Here is a 16,889-nt window from a genome sequence, read left to right as displayed (position 1 = left end):
CATCATTCTTAAATGGAAGAAGTTTGGAACCACCAAGACTCTTCCTAGAGCTGGCTGCCCGGCCATACTGAGCAATCGGGGGAGAAGGGCCTTGGTCAGGGAGGTAACCAAGAACCCGATGGTCACTCTGAAGGAGCTCCAGAGTTCCTCTTTGGTGATGAGAGCACCTTCCAGAAGGAACACCATCTCTGCAGCACTCCACCAATCAGTAGTGTATAGACAGAAGCCACTCCTCAGTAAAAGGCACAGGACAGCTTCTTGGAGTTTGCCAAAAGGCACCTCTTAGACCATGAGAAACAAGATACTCTGGTCTGATGAAACCAACATTGAACTCTTTGGCCTGAATGTCAAGAGTCACGTCTGGAGGAAACCTGGCACCATCCCTACGGTGAAGCATGCTGTGGGGATGTTTTTCAGCGGCAGGGACTGGGAGACTTGTCAGGATTGAGGGGAAAGATGGAAGGAGCAAAGTACACGCCTGTGCGTGCATTGCATGCATGCGTGCTGCGAGAGACTAGATCGGCTTTCAGATAGACTTTAGAGCAGGGTCCTTTATGCTCCACAGGCTCAGTAGACAGTCTATTCTCCTGATAGTGGTCCAGGCTGTAGAAATGTAATAGGCTTTGGGGGCTGATCGCTCGTTCAGGGCATCCGATCCCTCTGGTTCTGCTGCACCCACCCTACATCTCAGTGAAATAGGTTTGAAGGAGCAGGGCCAATGGTATCAAGGCTGTGGAATACCTGGACATGGAAAAGTTATGGCATTCAGTGTTCTCAAAGGTGATTCAGCGCTCTGTGAAATGCAACAGTGTAGGTTGGTTTTATTTTATATCAAGCTAGTCCCTCTCTGTAGATGCTAATATAAAGAATCGAACTAATACATTGTTGCCAAACATGTAAGAGCATCTCACAGCATCCAAGTGCTAAGTGTCATTAAAAAAGCTCTTGTTATCTACAATCTTTGACTGCATGGAATCTTCAGTGGAGGCATCTGGTAGGCTTCTACTGGTGTGTGGGAGTGTCAACTGGAAAGGAACATGGCCCTGGACCCCGTTCACTTCTGGCATATTTGCTGTGCCATTTGTGCACTCCTGCACTTTATTACCCCTTGTACCCATGTGCCAGTGCAGCAGGAGGAGGGTTCTCTAGCCGTCATGTCTGCAGCACACTGGCTACTTCTGCCAGGAGATGGCCTGGCGATCGAGCTGCTTCTTTTTGGCTCGGACTCCCCAGTCAGTGTCTCTGCTCTCTATGCCTACTGGCTCTGACTCATCAGCCATACTTTGGTGATACGGGTGATGGGGTCAGACCTGATGATTTCACAGTGCCTGAAGTTGTTTGTGAACCAGCCAACCTCCATATCCCACAGAAATTGCAGGGAAATCTGCCTTAACCTGAAATTATGGGTCAATTATAGCTTTTTAGAAAACTGTTTAGGTTGAGACACTTCCAGGTTTGAAGATGTTCCATTGGTCGATGCTTTATTATCCAGATAGCTCTGTTATTTCACAATGATTTATTTATCCTCCGTAAGGTTGTACACATTCTGAACGCCATATAGCCTAGCCAGTGTGTGTGTGTGTGTGTGCCTGCGCATGCGTGCACTAATAATAGGCTGCACAACATATTAAAAGTCGTTAAAGCAACTGGCTAATATTTTTTAAGGGCTTAAGATGTGTTTAACAGAGCAGAACCTGTGTTTTCTCAGAAGGGTTCCAATGCTGATTCGTAATGAGTGTGTCTGGTGTCAAGCTGCTGCTAATTAGACCTAGCAGTCCGTTTCCTTCTGCTCGGATCAGGGTTAGGGAGGGAGGGAACCGCTCTGGTTTTATAGCCATCTCTCAATCACAGGTCCATCATGGCTCAGGATCACACAGGATTTTATTGGATGTCATCCCAATTATTGACCTCTTAAGACAACCCTGTATGCTGGAGACCGTGCCTAGAGAACAGCTCATTACTGGGACATGGTTGCTCAACCAGTGCGTTAGACTAGAGTAACTTGAGCCTGGCCCCGCCATCAAACCTTCCTGCTGATAGACAACACAGGTCCCCCAGGAGACTGCTGGGAATTCCACCGGCTAAACTGCTGCTGCTCACTGTATCTCTCACTCTCTCTCCTCTTCTTTCTCTCTCGTTCTCTCTCTTTCTCGTTCTCTCTCTTTGTCTCTCTCTCGCTCCCTATTTCTCTCGCTCTCTTCATCTGCAGATGAAGGCTACTATCAGAGTGGAAAATTCCAGTTTGAAATAAACGTCCCTGAAGCTTACAACATGGTGGTAAGTGGTCATGTCTCATTAGAAATGGTGTGTTTATGTGTTTGTGCGTGCGTGGTGTGGGGTCCGATTGAGGTGCTACTGAGAACAGGTGATGAGGGATGCAGAGGAGGACTCTCCGTTTTGTGGTTTCCATTTCCATTGCTAATTCTTAGTTTAATAACACCCGCACACACACACCAGAGGCCTTACAATCATACAGTCCACCTAAGTTAGGACAGCTCAGGGTCATGAAATCATTCCGATCCTCCCTCCCATTTGAATGTCCCCATGGCCAATACATACCAGGGCTGTGTCTGAAATGGCACCCTATGCCCACCTTTGAGCAGAGCCCTTGTCAATAGGGTTCTCTTTTGGATTTAACACAAAAGTTATGTGGAGATAACCCTGGTGCTGTGCAGCACTGTGGGTAATTTACACTCTCCCAGTTTGCCTCCCGTCCACAGCTCCATCAGGAGAAAGTGAGTACAGGTCCTCTCGGTAAACGGCCTGGCATGGAGTTGTAGGTGGCAGGGATGCAGGGTGAGTTACAGCCCAACACAGAACAGTCTCAGCCTTTAGTTTTCCCTCCATTCTCTTCCTTGTCTTTAATGCCACCCATCCATCCTGGATGCCGTTTTATCTCACCTCCACACTGCTCGTCTTAATACACAAACACGCGTGCACGCACGCACGCACGCACGCACACACTCCTGTGTGTCATCAGGAACAGTCCAGGCTTTGAATTTACAGCCTGTTTATTCCAAAACCTTACGTTCTTGTGCTTTACAGCCTGTTTCTATTGAAGACCGTACGCTTTGTGCTTTATCTTAATGGTGACTTTGCAGCCTGTTTATACAAAAACGCTGTGCTCTGTGCTTTATCTTAATGGAGGCTAATTAGACAGGCAGTAAAGGCTTTGTATGGATTTACCTGCCTTTTATGAGAGCTCATAAACGGCCTGAAAGAGACTCATAAAGAGCATGAGTTTTATTAGTATTTTTTAGGCCTAGCCCCTAGATACTCAACACATCTGACCATTCTAGCAAACTGGGCCACAGTTTTAAGCAAATATTTTCAATTGATATATTATTTATGCATTTTGAAATGACTTGATCCCAGCCTTTAATAATGAATTTGACTGGTTATTCTAAGCCTTCTCAGGTTGTTGTAAGGTGGTCAACTGAGGAGTTTGATAATGGTATTCAATTCTGGTTATCTCAATTCCATTTTGGGACTTCAGACGAAACGTTTGCACTGCACATCACAGGACTTAGTTATTGTCATCTCCGAGTATTGGCATAGCCAACTGGTCACTTTTTCATGAATCTTTCCCTATCTAGTTCACCTTCGTTAGAAAATGGGCAACGGCTGCTTTAGGGAAAAGTAGTGGCTTAATGTTCCCGAGGCCCTTGCCTTTCTCACAGGCTTGACAACCTAACAGAAGATAAAGAAGATGGAGCAAAAGTTGTGATTTAGCAAGTTATTTCATTCAATGTCTCTCATGGAATATATCATTGTGCACGGTAAAAAAAAAAAAGGCAAGATTTGGGAAATTGACTGGAGCAGAGAGTGGTATTTTAAGAAAAGTAAAGTCCGTTGTGAGCCCAAACACTTCCAAAGTGGTGTTGTCCTCTTATCAAATTGCCTAGCACTCTGTCTTCTAGAAGCCTCTTTGAAGAACTATTGCAGACTGACGCTTCTATTTCTCTCTCTATACTGTGTGTATAACGATGTATTTATCTCTCACGGTGCCACCCTCTTTTCACAGTTTTGAGGAGCACTAATGAGGTCTAAGGCTGACGTATGATCAAATAAACAATGTTAAAGAAGGCGGCACTGCTTTTTTTTGTGGCGTTTTGTCTTGTTTGTTTTTGTTTTCATGTTTGGTTCAGTCTGGGGGAGAAAATATACAAGGGTTTCTTTTGAAGATTCTCAGCACCATATGAAAGCATGTCTCCTCCTGAGCTATGCTGTGCTTTGTATGTTGGTTTGTGGAGGTTGGTTTTCCTCAGGCAGTATTCCATACTGTCCCAATCAAACCTTGTGATAAAACGGGTCTTAACCTCTTCCTCAGGCTCAAGAGAGAGCTGGCTGGTGGACGAGATTAATCCTAATCTGTTCCATGTTTCTCTCCCCAGCCTCCCAAAGTGAAATGTCAGACCAGAATATGGCACCCCAACATCGCTGAGACGGGGGAGATCTGTTTGAGGTAATGAACTCTTTCTCACATTGCCAAACACTGATTGGCTTTCATCCTCTGTGTGTGTATTTAAAGGATGGCGATTCAGAAATGGACTACATGGACAGATTCCAAAGTGTGGTTAGTGGACACAGGAGCCCCAGCAGTGGTCAAGCAGTTTTGTGTGTGTGTGTGTGAGATATATATGCTGGGGCTGGAGAGAGGAAAACATTTACAGGCAGATTTGATGTCTGACTAGTCTCTAGTTATTCTCAGAACCTTGGAGAGCAGCTAATGACCATACAACAAGAGTGCTGCTGTAAAAATACATCTCTTTATGATAACAAACTGAGTCATCTAGTCATCAGCACATGAAAGGTCAAGAAAAGCAGATATTTTAAGATGCCTGGCTGGCTGACTTTCTTTTGGGATGTCCAATAATTTACAGAGCAATAAATATCACAGGTGAGAATGTCATGGGGGTACAGGTCTGACTGTAGTAGTAGGCTATTTCTATATTGTGATTTCTGACTTGATGATGGAGATTTTGATTTCTTCTGGTTTCTATTTTCCCAGTTTGTTGCGGGAGCACTCTATCGACGGCACTGGCTGGGCCCCTACGAGAACATTAAAGGTGAGTCTCTAATCACTGCATCACCAGCACCTATAGCTCAGACTATCAGTGACCATCTTAATGAACCTCTGTGGTCCCAACGCCCCCACTCTTAAACTAGTAGTGGATCTTTAAAGCACCGTTCACCCTCCTACCCCTGCTCTGAGAGGGAGATGGATACTGCTGCAGGGGGAGGAGAACATGGGAGCCCTAGTCTAAAAGGAGCTTTGTACGTCATAAAAGTATGCAAGGAGTGGAAATTGCCATTCATTGTGGAAGTAGCGATTGCGAAGCGCTTTCAAAATCCCTTACCTGCTTCTTCAGGTTTTTTCTAAGATCTCAACAAGCACAGTGTGTTCTGTAAACTAAGCAGTAACCATGACATTCTATTTCCCACCTGACTTTCTCATCTCTACTACTGAAAGAACACAGTCTTCTCTTGAAAGGAGGGCACTTTCAATTGTGTGAGAGTTTAATGCCATTAGCCCTAATTTCCAGTTGGTAGACTGCAAAACTGAGAATGTAGGATAAATCTCACTCGGTTTGACCTGGTGAACTTTGCTAAACTTTTCTCTGTTGTGGGGTGTGTGTTATTGAACCAAAGAAACTGTGATTTCTCTGAACGAGGCCCCATTCTACTCTGTGGTGGTGGTCTGCTGCGAACAGGTATTGCTCCTGGGGGAGTTGGCTCACTATGAAGCAGGGCTCCTTGCTTGAAAACCCCAATGGTTTTCCTTTGATAAATGGCACGTGCTTGACCCGAGAGCCATGATGTTGAACATGTGCTATGCATTGAACTTGCTTTGCATTTCCAGATAGATCCCTTGTCAAAAAGTCATTGGGTGTTTCAAATTCCAAACCTAAAGTGAGGGGGGAAAAGTATTTGATCCCCTGCTGATTTTGTACGTTTGCCCACTGACAAAGAAATGACCGGTCTATAATTTTAATGGTAGGTTTATTTGAACAGTGAGAGACAGAATATCAACAAAAAAATCCATGTCAGAAATGTTATAAATTGATTTGCATTTTAATGTGGGAAATCAGTATTTGACCCCCTCTCAATCTGAAAGATTTCTGGCTCCCGTGTGTCTTTTATACAGGTAATGAGCTGAGATTAGGAGCACACTCTTAAAGGGAGTGCTCCTAATCTCAGTTTGTTACCTGTATTAAAGACACCTGTCCACAGAAGCAATCAATCAATCAGATTCCAAACTCTCCACCATGGACAAGACCAAAGAGCTCTCCAATCATGACAGGAACACGATTGTAGACCAACACAAGGCTGGAATGGGCTACAAGACGATCGCCAAGTAGCTTTTTGAGAAGGTGACAACAGTTGGTGCGATTATTTGCAAATGGAAGAAACACAAAATACTTGTCAATCTCCCCCGGCCTGGGGCTCCATGCAAGATCTCACCTCGTGGAATTGCAATGATCATGAGAAAGGTGAGGAATCAGCCCAGAACTACACGGGAGGATCTTGTCAACGATCTCAAGGCAGCTGGGACCATAGTCACCAAGAAAACAATTGGTAACACATTACGCCGTGAAGGACTGAAATCCTGCAGCGCCCGCAAGGTCCCCCTGCTCAAGAATGCACATATATATATGCCCGTCTGAAATTATTCAATGAACATCTGAATGATTCAGTGGACACCTGGGTGAAAGTGTTGTGGTCAGATGAGACCAAAATGGAGCTCTTTGGCATCAACTCAACTCGCCGTGTTTGGAGGAGGAGGAATGCTGCCCATGACCCCAAGAACACAATCATTATGCTTTGGGGGTGTTTCTCTGCTAAGAGGACAGGACAATTTCACCGCATCAAAGGGACGATGGACGGGGCCATGTACCGTCAAATCTTGGGCGAGCACCTCCTTCCCTCAGCCAGGGCATTGGAAATGGGTCGTGGATAGGTATTCCAGCATGACAATGACCCAAAACACACGGCCAAGGCAACAAAGGAGTGGCTCAAGAAGAAGCACATTAAGGTCCTGGAGTGGCCAAGCCAGTCTCCGGACCTTAATCCCATAGAAGATCTGTGGAGGGAGCTGAAGGTTTGAGTTGCCAAACGTCAGCCTCAACCTTAATGACTTGGAGAAGATCTGCAAAGAGGAGTGGGACAAAATCCCTCCTGAGATGTGTGCAAACCTGGTGGCCAACTACAAGAAACGTCTGACCTCTGATTGCCAACAAGGGTTTTGCCACCAAGTAATGAGTAATGTTTTGCAGAGGGGTCAAATACTTATTTCCCTCATTAAAATGCAACTTTATTTATAACATTTTTGACATGCATTTTTGTTGTTATTCTGTCTCTCACTGTTCAAATAAACCGACCATTAAAATTATAGACTGATCATTTCTTTGTCAGTGGGCAAACGTACAAAATCAGTAGGGGATCAAATTCTTTTTTCCCTCCCTGTAGGCCTATTAAAGATGTGTTAAATCTTTTCATATGACTTATGACCAGCACATACCGCTTTTTTTACCATTTTCATCTTAATAGTAATATTCTAATATATTTCCAGACAGGAGACAGGAAAGTGACTTTGAAGTCAACGCTGAGGCCTTGATTGTGTCTCACTGGTGTTTCTCTTATCAGAAGCCACTGTGAGTCACAACCCAACCCATCTCTCTGTGTAGCGCCTACGTCACATCTTCCGTCTCCTCTCTTCCCCTTTGACACACTGAGATACAGTACCGCTCGAATGGATTCAGTTTGTAGTGTCACAGCCACTCTATTTAGGCCCTGAGCTCAAAACTATTGATTACATTGACGGCGAGGGAGATGAGGTGACACTTAAAGGCGACAATATGTTATTGTTGTGCGGTTGCTCATCTCCTAGACGTCACAGTTGCAATACCTTACAACACACACACACACACACACACACACACACACACACACACACACACACACACACACACACACACACACACACACACACACACACACACACACACACACACACACACACACACACACACACACACACACACACACACACACACACACACACACACACACACACACACACACACACACACGGAAAGACACACACAGGCACACACACACAGGCACACGGAAAGACACACACAGGCACACACACACAGGCACACGGAAAGACACACACAGGCACACACATACAGGCACACGGAAAGACACACACAGGCACACACATACAGGCACACGGAAAGACACACACAGGCACACGGAAACACAGATACAAGCACACACACACGCACATTCTCCCTGGCTCGCTCATCGTCTTCTGTTTCTGCAATTCAGGTGTAATTAACAGCTCTGATATCCCCATGACGACATCCTCAGGTGGTTCCCTGGCTAACTAACGACTTACTTAGCTACCGATGACACCCACAGCCAGCCAGGGTCATTTACTGCATGATGACTGTTTCAAAAGCCGTTACCGTGGCATGTTTAAAATTCTTATGATATGAAGTTATTCTCATTAGCCTGACTCAGTTCGTTTTTATGCTGTGATAACATCCAGAATAACCTCCAAGCTTAGCTAAGGTGTGTAAGAAGGATAGGACCTGACTTGAGGCAGTGATGTACAGTAACTATTAGAGAGAATAGGATGCACTGGAGGAATACTAACTGTCAGTTCTGAGGAAAAGATTGGAATCATTAGTCTTTAGGAGGAGGTGATTTAAAAGTCAGTCCCTAAAGTGATGGCCATGGTCTGTTTCCTTGCCTGTTCAGGCTCTTTCTACTGGACACCTGTGATTTTGCGTGTCAGTTAGCCAGCATAGTAATTGAAGTAATCTGCTGCTGTACAAGGTCTGCTTTCCAAATGGCACCCTATTCCTTAAATAGTGTGCTACTTTTGACCAGCGCCTATACAGTGGGGCAAAAGTATTTAGTCAGCCACCAATTGTGCTAGTTCTCCCACTTAAAAAGATGAGAGGCCTGTAATTTTCATCATAGGTACACTTCAACTATGACAGACAAAATGAGAAAAAATCCAGAAAATCACATTGTAGGATTTTTTTATGAATTTATTTGCAAATTATGGTGGAAAATAAGTATTTGGTCAATAACGAAAGTTTCTCAATACTTTGTTATATAACCTTTGTTGGCAATGACAGAGGTCAAACGTTTTCTGTAAGTCTTCACGAGGTTTTCACACACACTTGCTGATATTTTGGCCCATTCCTCCATGCAGATCTCCTCTAGAGCAGTGATGTTTTGGGGCTGTTGCTGGGCAACACTGACTTTCAACCCCCTCCAAAGGTTTTCTATGGGGTTGAGATCTGGAGACTGGCTAGGCCACTCCAAGACCTTGAAATACTTCTTACGAATCCACTCCTTCGTTGCCCGTGCGGTGTGTTTGGGATCATTGTCATGCTGAAAGACCCATCCACGTTTCATCTTCAATGCCCTTGCTGATGGAAGGAGGTTTTCACTCAAAATCTCACGATACATGGCCCCATTCATTCTTTCCTTTGCACGGATCAGTCGTCCTGGTCCCTTTGCAGAGAACTTGCACAATTAGTGGCTGACTAAATACTTTTTTGCCCCACTGTATGTCCTTTAGCGCTCAAAAGGTACTACAATATATAGGGAATAGGGTGCCATTTGGGATGTAACCTACTTACTATTGGCAGTAGCGGGACCGCAACAGGAAGAGACTTTTGCCGTGTCTGAATACTCTTTCTTGTGTTCTAAATAGTAGGCTTTTTGGGTATGAAGAAAATAGAGCTTTCTTTAGGCAATGAACAACTACTCTGATAGAAAACGGTATCAATATTAGTCAGAAACATTTATTCTACTGTCAAAATTTTTTTTACTACAAAGTGTAAATGGGGATCATTTTTGTCACAAGGTCAGTCTCGTCCAAAACAGAGTTTTGTAAGTGAGTTTGTCATGACTTGAGGTTTGGGTTTTGATTTCGACAACGCTCACTTGCCCACTAACACAAGATACACAGCTGTGGTCAATCCACTCTATCCATCCTACCGCAGAACACAGACAGCAAGAGAGACTTCCCAGCAGCGGTTCAGACATCCAGTGCCTTTTAGAAAGTATTCAGACCCCTTAACTTCTTCCACATTTGGTTTTGTTACAGGTTGAATTTTAAATAGATTCAATTCAGATTTTTGGGTCTCTGGCTTACACACAATACCCCATAATGTCAAAGTGGAATTATGATTTTTACCAATTTTCACTAATTAATAGCTGGAATGTCTTGAATCAATCAAGTATTCCACCCCTTTGTTATGGCAAGCCTAAATACATTCAGGAGTAAAAATGTGCCTAACCAGTCACAAAATAAGTTGCATGGACTCTTTGTGCAATAACAGTGTTTAACATGTATTTTGTTATGACAACCTCATCTCTCTACCCCACACATACAATTATCTGTAAGGTCCCTTAGTTGAGCAGTAAATACAGAGAGACTCATCCATGCTTTTATTACAAGCAAAATTGACTACTGTAATGCTCTCCTGTCTGCTCTAAGAAAGCGATTGGGCAAATGCAAAACATACAGAATGCTGAAGCGCGTGTACTGACCAAGACCAGACGGAGAGCACACATTACACAGGTTTTAAGGTCTCTGCACTGACTGCCTGTGAGTTTTAGAATACATTTTAAGATTGTTCTATTGGTTTTTAAATCAATCCACAATTGTGCACCCCAATACATGTCAGATATGCTTTTAAGTTCTGTACACAGTAGGTCCTTCAGGTCCTCTGGCACTGGCCTTTTAACTATCCCAAAGCCCAGGACCATGATGCAGGCTTAAGTTATCAGCCTGCCAGAGAAACTGAGGAAACTGCGGGCATATTTAAGAGATCTTAAAACACATCTTTAACTTTTGCTTTTCTTCAGGTTGCTTCTTAGTTGTTCAGTTTGTCATTCTTTAGTTTTTTTAAATATCTTATGTTTGTTGTGTAGAAATATTTCAGCTTTTTTTTCACAATTGCTTTTATTAATTCATTTATTGACATTAAATATCCCTTTGAGCATGGTGAAGTTGTTAATTTCACTTTGGATGGTGAATCAATGTACCCAGTGACAACGAAGATGGACTATTTGCCCCCCCCCCCCGTACACTGCTGCTATTCTCTGTTGTTATCGTCTTTGCATAGTCACTTTTAATAACTCAACCTACATGTACATATTACTTCAGCTAACCAATGCCTCTTGCACATTATTGTATTGACTCTGTACCAATACACCCCTGTATATAGTCTGGCTATTGTTATTTTGCTGCTGCTCTTTAATTACGTGCTACTTTTATTTCTTATTCTTATCCATATATTTTTTTGAACTGCATTGTTGGTTAGGGGCTCGTAAGTAAGCATTTCACTGTAAGGTCTACACCTTTTGTATTTGGCGCATGTGACTAATAAAACTTGATTTGAACAAAGATGCAGGCATCCTTCCTAACTTAGTTGACGGAGAGGAAGGAAACCGCTCAGAGATATTCAAGCATAGTGGTGGCTACATCATGTTGTGTGTGATTGTAACCATTAAGGACTGGGGAGTCTTTCAGGATAAAAAAAAAACTTAATGGAGCTAGGCACAGGCAGAGGAAAACCCGGTAGTCTGCTTTCCACCAGACTGGGAGATGAATTTACCTTTCAACAGGACAATAATGTGACTCTACATATAAATTTGGTATGCAAATTACATTGCGGTGCTAAGTACTCTCAGCCAGCAAATGCTATTTGTGTGTCTGAGCCATCAGCTGCCAGTAGCTGGCCCATCGGAACAAGCTCTCTATTAGCTACCAGTAGCTGGTCCATAGGAACAAGCTGTCTATTAGCTACCAGTAGCTGGCCCATAGGAACAAGCTGTCTATTAGCTGCCAGTAGCTGGCCCATAGGAACAAACTGTCTATTAGCTGTCAGTAAGAGGATTCAGGAGGGCTCTGGATAAATGAGCTAGACACTCCCTCAGCACCTAAGGTGTTGGCAGCTATAATAGATTTTGGTACATCTCATTCTCGCTCGCTCTCGCTCTGTCTTTCTCACAGGGTACACAGACCAAGATGAGAAGGAACTATCCCAGTCCTTTATGTTCCAAAGCTCCTACTCTAGTAAATCATGTGAGTCTATTTAAATGCTGGGAAAGCCTTTTGTTAGCCTGCATAGAGTTTCAACTTTGCCTGTGCATATGTTGTTGCGAGTCTCTGACAATGTTGTGTTTATTAGATTCAGTCCCCTCAAAATATTACAGAACAAAATGTCACAGTGAGACTGGGTGAGTGTGATCAGCCTGCGAGATTAGCTAGATGAAAATAACAGGAACGCAATGCTTGCTCCTGTCAAATCTTAAATTTTTCAGCTTCAGCCCCCCTCAAGATATTTTTTGGCTCAAAATATCCCAGCACAAAATGTCACAGTGAGACTGGATGAGTGTAATCACCCTCTGAGATTAGCTAGATGAAAATACAAGAAACGCAATGCATGCTGCTTTCCAATCACATATCTTCAATGTGACAGATGTCACCCCAAAGTCACACAACACGCCAAAGACAGTGCAGTCGGAAAGTATTCAGACCCCTTGACTTTTTTCCACATTTCTTTACGTTACTGCCTTCTAAAATGTATTAAATAAATGTTTTTTCCTCCTCAATCTACAGACAATACCCCATAATGACAAAGCGAAAACAGGTTTTTAGAAATGTGCTATATTTACATAAGTATTCAGACCCTTTTGCTTTTGAGCTCAGGTGCATCATCTTTGAGATGTTTCTACAACCTAATTGGATTCCACCTGTCTATTTAAGGTCCCACGGTTGACAGTGCATGTCAGAGCAAAAACCAAACCATGAGGTCGAAGGAATTGTCCGTAGAGCTCCGAGACGACAATATTGTGTCGAGGCACAGATCTGGGGAAGGATACCAAAACATTTATGCAGCATTGAAGGTCCCCAAGAACACAGTGCCCTACATAATTCTAAAATGGAAGAAGTTTGGAACCACCAAGACTCTTTCTAGAGCTGGCCGCCCAGCCAAACTGAGCAACCGTAGAGAAAAAGAGCTTTAGTCTGGGAGTTGATCAAGATACCCAATGGTCATTCTGATAGAGCTCCAGAGTTCCTCTGTGAAGATGTGAGAACCTTCCAGAACGACAACCATCTCTGCAGCACTCCACTAATCAGGCCTTTATGGTAGAGCGGCCAGGCAGAAGCCTCTCCTCAACACATGACAGCCCGCTTGGAGTTTGCCAAAGGGAGCCTAAAGGACAAGATTTTCTGGTCGGATTAAATCGATATTGAACTCTATGGCCTGAATGCCAAGTGTCACGTCTAGAAGAAAGCTGGCACCATCCATACTGTGAAGCATGGTGATGGCAGCATCATGCTGTGGGGATGTTTTGTCAGCGGCAGGGACTGGGAAACGAGTCAGTATCGAGGGAAAGATGAACCGAGCAAAGTCCCGAGAGATCTTCGTGACAAGACTCAATGTCCTTGAGTGGCCCAGCCAGAGCCCTGACTTGTACCCGATCTAACATCTCTGGAGAGACTTGAAAATGGCTATGCAGCGACGCTGCCCATCCAACCTGACAGAGCTTGAGGGGATCTGCAGAGAAGAATGGGAGAAACTCCCCAAATACAGGTGTGCCAAGCTCATAGCTTCATACCCAGGAAGATTTGGGGCTGTTATCGCTGCCAAAGGTGCTTCAACAAAGTACTGAGTAAAGGGGTGGAATACTTATTTAAATGTGATATATATATATATATATTAGTTTTTGCTTTGTCATTATGGAGTATTGTGTGTCGATTAATGAGGGAAAAATACGATTTCAACCATTTTAGAATAAGGATGTAATGTAATAAAATGTGGAAAAAGTCAAGGGGTCTGAATACTTTGAGTGCACTGCATCCCCTGCTCCATTAAATAAATCTTTAATTCCATGTTTCCTAAATGCTTTTCATCCAATTGAACCATCGGTCTGTGCACCGATGGGTCAATTGAGCTTGGAATGAGCGAAACAAAAGAGACTATCATTCAATCCTTATGCGGTGACCCATGGCCAATCAATTGATTCAATCAGTGGAGAGAATGACTCCAGCCTCTAAAAGTCTTCTCTCAAACACAAGGCTATCAACAGTTATCAGTTGTTGTATCCTTGAGCGTTGAGGAAGTCTGGATTTCCTCTCCTGTCCTCTTCCCTCCTTTTCTCTGTCCTGTCTTCCATCCGTGACAAACGGTACAGGCCAAAACATGAGTCATTTTGGCACTATACCATTTTCATTATTTTTCCATTAAATGTCTCATCAGAGGTATGTGAAATTTTAAATGCACGTTTTGAGGTGGGGGGTGGGGTTCCCTCCAATTTATGCCTTGGACACAAATCGGTATCGGATAAGTCAAAATTATTTGGGTATGAGTTTTAAAAGTGAGATTTACACAGGATAGTTACTTTTAAGTCAGAGCTCAAAGATTTCTTAAACCTGTTCCCAGACTATTGGCTGTGCTCTGCAGACCACAGTTCCTAACCTTGCACGATTACAGACCGACAAATAGCCCGTGGCTCTATCTGCAGGTGTAATTAATTCCATGGTTCCTGTCCTTCGACAGGTGGCCACTTAGCCTCCTGCTTAATTGGTGTATTGACTAGGGGTGTGAACATTTAAACTGAATTGGGATCTTTAACTTTTAGAGAAAAATCTTTAACCGAAAATAACTTTATTTGTGTATTTTATTTTTTACACAATTAAAATCAGTTTGGTAAACACAAATATACAACTAACAGGTCCAGATCATGATCATAAAGGGAAAACATTTTTTTAAACAATTTTTATTTTATTTTACCTTTTATTTAACTAGGCAAGTCAGTTAAGAACAAATTCTTATATTTTCAATGACGGCCTAGGAACAGTGGGTTAACTGCCTTGTTCAGGGGCAAAACGACAGATTTTCACCTTGTTAGCTCGGGGATTCGATCTTACGCTCTAACCACTAGGCTACCTTTTTTTTCACCTTTTTTAACCAGGTAGGCTAGTTGAGAACAAGTTCTCATTTGCAACTGCGACCTGGCCAAGATAAAGCATAGCAGTGTGAACAGACCACAGAGTTACACATGGAGTAAACAATTAACAAGTCAATAACACAGTAGAAAAAAAGGGGAGTCTATATACATTGTGTGCAAAAGGCATGAGGTAGGCAAATAATTACAATTTTGCAGATTAACACTGGCGTGATAAATGATCAGATGGTCATGTACAGGTAGAGAGATTGGTGTGCAAAAGAGCAGAAAAGTAAATAAATAAAAACAGTATGGGGATGAGGTAGGTAAAAATGGGTGGGCTTGTTTACCGATAGACTATGTACAGCTGCAGCGATCGGTTAGCTGCTCAGATAGCAGATGTTTGAAGTTGTTGAGGGAGATAAGTCTCCAACTTCAGCGATTTTTGCAATTCGTCACGGGCAGCAGAGAACTGGAACGAAAGGCGGCCAAATGAGGTGTTGGCTTTAGGGATGATCAGTGAGATACACCTGCTGGAGCGCGTACTACGGATGGGTGTTGCCATCGTGACCAGTGAACTGAGATAAGGCGGAGCTTTACCTAGCATGGACTTGTAGATGACCTGGAGCCAGTGGGTCTGGCGATGAATATGTAGCGAGGGACAGCCGACTAGAGCATACAAGTCGCAGTGGTGGGTGGTATAAGGTGCTTTAGTGATTAAACGGATGGAACTGTGATAAACTGCATCCAGTTTACCGAGTAGAGTGTTGGAAGCAATTTTGTAGATGACATCGCCGAAGTCGAGGATTGGTAGGATAGTCAGTTTTACTAGGGTAAGTTTGGCGGCGTGAGTGAAGGAGTTTTGTTCCGCTTTGTTGCGGAATAGAAAGCCAACTCTTGATTTGATTTTCGATTGAAGATGTTTGATATGAGTCTGGAAGGAGAGTTTACAGTCTAGCCAGACACCTAGGTACTTATAGATGTCCACATATTCAAATTCGGAACCATCCAGGGTGGGGATGCTGGTCAGGCGTGCGGGTGCAGGCAGCGAACGGTTGAAAAGCATGCATTTGGTTTTACTAGCGTTTAAGAGCAGTTGGAGGCCACGGAAGGAGTGTTGTATTGCATTGAAGCTCGTTTGGATGTTAGATAGCACAGTGTCCAAGGACGGGCCGGAAGTATATAGAATGGTGTCGTCTGCGTAGAGGTGGATCAGGGAATCGCCCGCAGCAAGAGCAACATCATTGATATATACAGAGAAAAGAGTCGGCCCGAGGATTGAACCCTGTGGCACCCCCATAGAAACTGCCAGAGGACCGGACAGCATGCCCTCCGATTTGACACACTGAACTCTGTCTGCAAAGTAATTGGTGAACCAGGCAAGGCAGTCATCCGAAAAACCGAGGCTACTGAGTCTGCCGATAAGATTATGGTGATTGACAGAGTCGAAAGCCTTGGCAAGATCGATGAAGACGGCTGCACAGTACTGTCTTTTATCGATGCCGATTATGATATCGTTTAGTACCTTAAGCGTGGCTGAGGTGCACCCGTGACCGGCTCGGAAACCAGATTGCACAGCGGAGAAGGTACGGTGGGATTTGAGATGGTCAGTTACCTGTTTGTTGACTTGGCTTTCGAAGACCTTAGATAGGCAGGGCAGGATGGATATAGGTCTGTAACAGTTTGGGTCCAGGGTGTCTCCCCCTTTGAAGAGGAGGATGACTGCGGCAGCTTTCCAATCCTTGGGGATCTCAGACGATATGAAAGAGGTTGAACAGGCTGGTAATAGGGGTTGCGACAATGGCGGCGGATAGTTTCAGAAATAGAGGGTCCAGATTGTCAAGCCCAGCTGATTTGTACCTGCCACCCTAACGCAACAACGCTGTCATGGTAGGAGG

The 16,889-nt window shown here is 43.8% G+C and overlaps 1 protein-coding gene across 3 annotated transcripts in view; it reads left to right on the top strand.

Annotated features, from left to right (window-relative positions):
• LOC124043955 (NEDD8-conjugating enzyme UBE2F) overlaps positions 1 to 16,889 on the top strand; it is a 91,487-nt gene that overhangs the window by 40,421 nt on the left and 34,177 nt on the right. For all 3 annotated transcript variants that reach the window (XM_046363134.1, XM_046363137.1, XM_046363135.1), the window contains 3 exons: positions 2,210 to 2,277; positions 4,395 to 4,465; positions 5,012 to 5,069. In XM_046363134.1, the coding sequence (XP_046219090.1) occupies positions 2,210 to 2,277; positions 4,395 to 4,465; positions 5,012 to 5,069 (197 nt within the window). The remainder of the gene's footprint in view (positions 1 to 2,209; positions 2,278 to 4,394; positions 4,466 to 5,011; positions 5,070 to 16,889) is intronic.

This window comes from Oncorhynchus gorbuscha, linkage group LG09 (genome assembly GCF_021184085.1).
Source record: "Oncorhynchus gorbuscha isolate QuinsamMale2020 ecotype Even-year linkage group LG09, OgorEven_v1.0, whole genome shotgun sequence".
Classification (NCBI taxonomy): domain Eukaryota; kingdom Metazoa; phylum Chordata; class Actinopteri; order Salmoniformes; family Salmonidae; genus Oncorhynchus; species Oncorhynchus gorbuscha.
This window is presented reverse-complemented; position numbering and strand designations above follow the sequence as displayed.